At 41.1% G+C, this 7,605-nt stretch overlaps 1 protein-coding gene across 1 annotated transcript in view; it reads right to left on the minus strand.

Annotated features, from left to right (window-relative positions):
- LOC119893037 (RNA-binding Raly-like protein) overlaps positions 1-6,024 on the minus strand; it is a gene marked incomplete in the record, with an annotated part of 233,791 nt that extends 227,767 nt beyond the window's left edge. The window contains 1 exon segment of the mRNA XM_038704960.1: positions 5,909-6,024. Coding sequence (XP_038560888.1) covers positions 5,909-5,945 — 37 coding nt within the window.
- Positions 6,025-7,605: the final 1,581 nt, after the last annotated feature.

The following is a 7,605-nucleotide window of genomic DNA, read 5'->3' on the forward strand; positions in this document are numbered from 1 at the left end:
ACAGTGCAGCGGGGGTATCGGTGTTCTGGTTTGATCCAGGTCTCAGTGAGCGCCAGTAGCCCAAGAGATAATGTGTTAGCATAAGCAGTGATAAAGTCAGCTTTGATGACTGCAGACTGGCTGTTCCCTGACCCAACAGACAAGTAAACAGATGTGGGCGGTGTCTGTTTTTCTGTGCCTAATGGCACGATACCTCTTGCGTGCACTGAGACAAGAGGAATAGCATGGTAGGTAAAGTTAACTTATTACAAGTCTACAACAAAAATTCACACGCATGTTAGAGCAAAGCACTCTCACTGCCACTGTGTTTGTGTGTCCATCAAAGAATGGTCGGATAGTTCCTAGTACCTAGTATTCCTGGAAATAAAATATATCCATTTAGTTTGCAGAACTCTTTCATCTCCTCCGCATCCTGGTTTCATTATTTCCTGTCTTTCTGTCTGTTCACCCAAATTATGTCTCCGAACAAAATGTTCATCCTGTTGAAATGTGAAATTCCTGACACCACTGATCACGTTTCATGAAACTGGAGGAAACGATGCGCCTGACAGCTCATTTCAGACGATGGATGACGTCTTTACTGCTGCCTTGTCATCAATTAGTGTTTTTCCAGCCATCAGTTTTTATGCGCGTTTTCAATTTACACGTTCATGAAACACTGGGGGGGGGGGCTGAAGTATGGCTTGGCTGATTGAAACGCTTCTGTACGTTGAGCATGCGACGCCACTCGAGCTTCCAGTTTGAGCTTTGACTTGGAGCTCTTTCAGTGATGTTGTGTCGTCTTCTTCTGTGATGGTTTAATGGCACCGACTGGAGAAATTGCTCCACCAGCTGTTGATCTCCATCAACTTACTCCTATTATTCACAAAACACTTTATTAAAACTTTTGGTACATTTTGTGGAAACTTCACTATTGATGCAAAGTGCTTGCTGCTGTGACTTCTGTTCCATTTGGGGACTGGTGAAGTGTTGCTGTCACACAGTAACCTGGTGCAAACACAACAAGCCGTAGCTCAGAACATTCAAAATGAATGAACTTGCCTTACTAAGAGTGAACCCCAACAACCTCATTGTCTAAAAACAAAGCACTATGTTTTTAAAAATCTGTTAAATCTGTTGTTATGTTTTTAAAATCATTTATGGGTTGAAAATCCTTTGGCGGGCACCAGGCATAAGGAAAGAGGAGCTTCATCATCATGGTTATAGGAATAAACAGTTACTTAAGGTTTGAGAACAATCATGTTCATTTACAGTCAAAACATAATCAATGCACTAAAAACCTTTCGAACAACAAGTACTTAACTCCTCAAAATTAAACAACAATACATTATTTGTAACGGCCCTTTAGAACAACACATAGAAGCATTTTTTAATGTGATGCTCCTAGACGCAAGACAACATAAATGAACCTTCCAATTCCTTAGACTTACACAGCTTTACTGTCATTTCTGCATATGTATTACCTTACAGTACAGGAGAATGGAATTTTATTTCACTTGGACCTCAGTGCCATATAGAACAATAAACAATAAATAAGTAATGGCCAATAAACAGTCACATGTAGAAAATGGGGGTCTGTGCAGTGTAGTATAAGGTGCTGAGCAATATAAAGTGCAGAGAGCAGCATAATGAAAAGACAAACATGTATGTAAAAGCACACTCTAGAATTCAAAAGATGTATATATATATATGGGGGTAAAATGACGCCAAAATCATTGAAAATATTACAACTTGTAAACACAGAACTCAATCTACAAATAGATTAAAAATCCACTAACAAACTCCTCATGATCAGCAAATATAAAACATGAATTCAGGGGGAGGGTGGAAGTGTTCTAGTGTGTGGAAGTGTTCGTTTTGCAGGAGCTGTGGGGTTCAGACTTACAGCCTGGGGGGTGAAACTGTTTCATAGTCTGGTGGTGGCAGCGCAGATGCTCTGATACATCCTGCCACAGGGTAGAAAGGTGAAGTGGGTGTGGGAAGTTTGTGTTTCACAATGCTGATGCTGATTTTCTTGACCCATTCATCCATCCAGACTTCCTCCCTGTGTGGACTCTGTAGCTCTATTATAAAATCACCTGACTTCCTCTTTTGCTCCCGTCATAATTCCTACAGTGGGCTGTTTCACTTCAACGTTAACAGATGTTGTTTGTTTTGGGGCGTCTTTTCTTGACTCCACACATTCATCACCGGCGACACCTTCACTGACTCCTTCAGATTTCAGGCGCGCACATTAGCAACACACTCAAAAGGAAAATGAACACAGACAACAGAATTAACAAACGCCAAATTAAGACAAATGTTTGTACACTAGCACAGAAACTCAGGATGAGACAGTTCTTCCTTCTTTGTTCCTACACTGCAACAACACTTCAAGTTGACTTGAGTCAAATATGCACACATGTAACTAGCATAACCTGATGGATTAAGCATTATAACAGGTGCATGTAACAGTTAGGATTTCTGAGATATTTTTTTGAGTGACTGTCAAGCCTAAGCTTAACCTGGAGCTCATTCCAAGACCAGGGGCCGTAATGAAACAGACTCCTCTTCCTCATGCCGGCTTCTGTCCGCACATTAGATACCTTACATTGCAGTCTGGTAATAGATCTTAAATTATATATACTTTATGTGGGTATAAACTTTGAACTTATATATGTAGGTAACTCTCCAAGAATGGCCTTATCAATGAATATATTCCAGTGTTGCATGCTACGTCAAGGGATGTCCAGTTTACCGAGTTATATAAGGAACAATGATGTGTCTTCTAGCTTGCATTTGTAATAAATCTGACCGGTATGATGAAGAGGCTCAAGCTTAGACAAAGTTCATGGACAAGCAAAGTGATAAATGAGGTCACCACGATCTAGCTGAGGCAGGAATAAGCCTGCAACCAGCCGTTTACGTGACGACATGACTTTAACTTGTATGAAAAGGACAATGTAAATTTAAGTTTCCTAGCAAGAGCGTCAATATGCTTTTTAAAGTTAAAACTTTAGTCCAACCAGCTTCCAAGTTGTTTATAAGTATCAACAAACTCAATAGCTACAAGTCTGAGGGTGTCTATAGAGAGAGCTGGAACGTTGACACTGCTAGGAGCAAATATCATTGCTGTAGTCTGATGTGGAAAACTCACAGCTCATTTCAGACATGTTGACTGCTGCCTTTATGTCTACTGCATCGTCATCGTTTATGCAAAGCGCTCGTTGCTGTGACTTCTGTTTGATTTGGGGATTTCGATCCATCAATCCTGTCTGTAAGTGAGCGACTCAGTTAAGTGAACTTGTACAAAAACCTAAGTCATTTCATTCAGTCACAATAGTTCCATGTCAGTTTTGCTTTCCAGTACCACTCATTTTTATAGCAGTAAAATAACACATTTCAGTTTCAGGGCCATTTCTTCACACCCTGGTGATCACAGCCTCTGCTGAAATGTTAGCAGCCACATTCAGACCACTTTTAGAAACTGTAGCACTGATGTTACTTCTCACTGACCGTGGATGGTGCCGTGGAAGCGAGCGCTGACATTTCCACGATTTTATGGATGAATGAACAGAACCTTGATCTTGACACACAAGTAATGAGTGTGCAGGCTGGAGTGGAAGCTGATATTTATTGTGGTTAGCCCTGTTTTCATCAAAGCAAATACTTGAGAGTCATCCGAGATAAATGCTTAAAGAGACAAGGATTTCATCCGACAAGAGAAAGAAACACACAGGTCTGCAAATAATTTGACTTGAAATGGACAAACTCTAATTAGATGGAGATGATCTCTCCAAACAAAAATGAAAACAGGTCAAGAAAACAGATCACGGTTCGCAGAGTTTCCAAAGTGTGCCACGCTGCTATGAGTTGGAGTAACAGATTACGATATGATAGTGAGGTAAAAAGTAATGTATCTATAGAGTACTGTACCAGGAATGTGATGATGCACGCGTGTGATTGGTCACCACTGTTTGCCAGATTAACCCGCGCTTGTTTGCCGTGGCTTCTGCGCCGTGTTGCCTGACTGGCTCCATGCGTTTTTACATGCAGGGCTAACGTTGGTCTGAACGTCACCTCAGGTTGTGACAGTTGTGGTGTATGGATGTTCTAAGGTCTTGTACATACACATATACACATGAATACACATGGACACAAGGATCATTGCTTTTTTTCCCCGACCTCTGGATTTCTGGAGCAAACACAAGCAGACAAGTTAATAACAAACCTCCAGGTTAGATGAATTAAACATTCATCACAGTTTACAGATGACTTCCTTCTTCAACTTTGACCCTCCATGCTTACTGTGGTTGTGGTTACACAGTTTTACTGTGCACTGAGGGATTAATACTGACATTTCAGGTGCTCACTTTCAGTTTGACTTGCACAAGTGGTTTAGTTAATCAGAACCAGCTTTATTGGCCAAGTGTGTATACACAAGGAACAGCCACAGGGCCACAGGGTTATTGCACAGCGATTGTTTTCTGACGCTACAATCATGACTGATATAAGCTTTAATCAGAGTGATGGCCTGTGGAAAGAAACTGTTCTTATCTGGTTGTTTTGGCGTACAATGCTCTGTAGCACCACCCAGAGGGGAGAAGTTGGAGCCAGTTGTGTCCAGGGTGTGATGGATCTGCAGTGATCTTTTTTGCCTGTATCCTGACTCTGGACATGTAAAAGTCCTGAATGGAGGGCTGGTTGGCACCAGTTATTTAGTCTGTTCAATTTGTGCATAAAACATGGATTGGAAATACAGAGAATTAAAAAAGAAGCAGAAATATTTTTAAAAGGTTTTGTGTTTGGCTGAGGTGGAAAAGTTGGTGTATTGATTAAAAACAAGTGCAATGGGAAAATGCTTAGTGAATAAATGATGACGTACTGTAGCTGACAGTGAAGAGCTGTAAACATCAGATCTGTGAGGCGCGACGAGGAGGCTGAAACCTTCCTCACATTATTACATGAAATTCATGAAAATGTTTTCCAACATATTTTCTTCTTTGAAGGTTTGATGTCAGGCCCTGGAGAATTAGCTCCACCAACTAATTCCTAATATTCACATAAGACTACTAGATGGAAATTTACATTATTTTGCATTTAGTTTTGCTGATTTTCTGGAAATTATGTTAAAAATGGCGCTATATTTGGATGGAAACTTGACTATTGTGTTTCCAAATGTCAGCTGTACAGTTGATGAATACAATGTTATTATTACTGATAGAAACTATGGTCATAAATACAAAATTAAGGCCATAAGTGGATTTTTCGTTTCAGCTAAACCCAACTCTGACCCTAAACCAAGTCTGAGCGGCAGAGAAAATGACCTCAATTTTCAAGGTGTCTGTGGACTGCATTTTGTATAGAGCTTTTACCAAAAGTGCTTTACAATTTGCTTTTCTTTCACACACACACACACACACTCTCACACACTGCGAGCTACGAGAACATGTGGACAGGAGGAGCCCCGGACAAAACTGCCAACCCTGCGATTAGTGGATCTGCTCTGCCGCCCGGGTGTAAAACTCAAACTGGTCCTCACAAAGACAGTACAAGAGCACGCACAGAAACACCTGCACACAGCTAACAGTGCACCATCCCCTCCTGTTCTGCTTAATTAAGAATGAAATATTGTACTGTGAACATCGTCCTTGTGTGAGCTGATTCTCTTTCTGCACATCTCTGTCCTGCTCTCATTTCACTAGTTGTTTCCTCACATGAACTGTACGATGAAGATGAAGTGAACTCACAGCATCTTTAATCTGCAACACACACACACAAAGAAATACTCAAGACCACACATGCATGCAACACACGCACACAGTTGCCTTGTATCCTACGAGAACCACATGTGTGTTCAGTTACAACATCTCCTCAAATGTGTGTGTGTGTGTGTGTGTGTGTGTGTGTGTGTGTGTGTGGTACTCACATCTGTCTCGGTGGCAGTCGCTCCTGAAATGGGTCATAACAAGAGAAGACGAAGAGGAGAGTGATAAAAACCTGAGGACTCAGAGTGTGTGAGTGTCTGACTGATGCTTCCCTCACTTAAAAGGGAGGGGGGGGGGGGGCGGGGGTGACTGCTGAGTATGGCAGTGGGTCGTACCATCTAACACTCCACCGAGAGGGGTGGAGGGGGGTGACTGGTTCACTTATCTGGTGAAGAGGGAGGAGAGGAAGGGTGAGTGAGTGTGAGAGGGAGAGATGTGACTGGCAGAGTGTAAAGCAGGTAAAGTGGAATCAGTGGAATAAAAATACAGAAGATACAGCCATCTCAGTCTTCCAGGTAACAAGGAACTATTTATGAGAAGTGTTTCTCAGTTTATCCTGTGCATTCAGGTCGAATAACAGTAAGGTAATCCTCAGAATTTGTCCTATGGAGATACCACGCCCCCTGGTGGATGAAAACATGGGTGGTACATGGTACACGCCTGCTGCAGCACACTGCTCTGTAAATCAGAACTAAAGGGAAGAAATGTATATTTCATATTTTTTGGTTTCATGCTGGCAATTCCTTTATTCTTGGCAATAGCTCCTCAATGTACGTACATGGAGACCTTGTGTTCATACAGCCAATCTTACACAACACACAAACCTCATTTTGACAAGTTAAACTGTTTACAGAGACAGAAGAAGTCATTAGAAGTTGCAACTTTCTCATGCTGTGCACCATTAACATGGAACTCCTTGCAAAGGACCCTCCATCTGGAGGTACTGGTACCTCTTGGGAAGTTCATCATCATTGGTTTTTAAAGATTAATGTAGCTGTTTTTAAATAAGCAGGCATTACATTCATGCATTTTAACTGCTCATTGAAGTTTTAATGTACTGCTTTTATAGTGGGTTGCTACGGTTCTTTTGTGTATAGGTAAAAGGGAAAATGTTATTGATTGTATTGTTGTTTTATGTTTGTGTCCCTTTCTTAATTGGCCAGGGTGCACTTGAAAAAGAGATTTTATCTCAATGGATCTTTTCTCCTGGTTAAATAAAATGAAAAATATTTAGTTGAATTTAGGGAAAACACTTGAAGCCTTTGTTGTGTTGAGCTTTTTTAAATTGCTTACTTTGCTCACTGCAAACAGCTGAAAGTCTGGAAAGTGTGACAATAAACCTGATTTGTACTGGGGGTTGAATAATTTAGATTGCAACTGTAAAACACGTGTCACATTTCTAACCCTTGCATGAGAGAGAAGATAAACTGATCTGCAAGTTTGCAACATTTGTGAAACGTGAGACTTCCACCATTTGCTAATGTAAATTGGTTTAGTGAAGCCGCCCTGTGAATGAACTAAATCCAACACTGTATATGTGTGTGTGTGTGTGTGTGTGTGTCAAAACAATGCAGACTAGTAAAAATAGATTTCACCTGGTTTGTGAAGTACTGAAGTTAACACAGTTGTGAAGAGATAATACAGTAGAAGTTTAGCTGCTTTTACAGCTGCGCCACAGAATCTGCTCATCTACTCTGCTGTTCTCATCTTCCAGGGACTGAATGACACACCTGCTGCAACATCGGCAGCCTGCACTCCACTTCAGTTCAGAGATAAATATCTTTAAAACTGGAGAAGTAAAACCAAAACTCTCTGCATGGACAGTCACAAGAGGTAAATGAGAAACAATTTTTGGAGG

Source organism: Micropterus salmoides, unplaced genomic scaffold (assembly GCF_014851395.1).
Source record: "Micropterus salmoides isolate LMB-PRFRI ecotype aquatic unplaced genomic scaffold, ASM1485139v1 Ms_hic_scaffold_8, whole genome shotgun sequence".
NCBI lineage: Eukaryota > Metazoa > Chordata > Actinopteri > Centrarchiformes > Centrarchidae > Micropterus > Micropterus salmoides.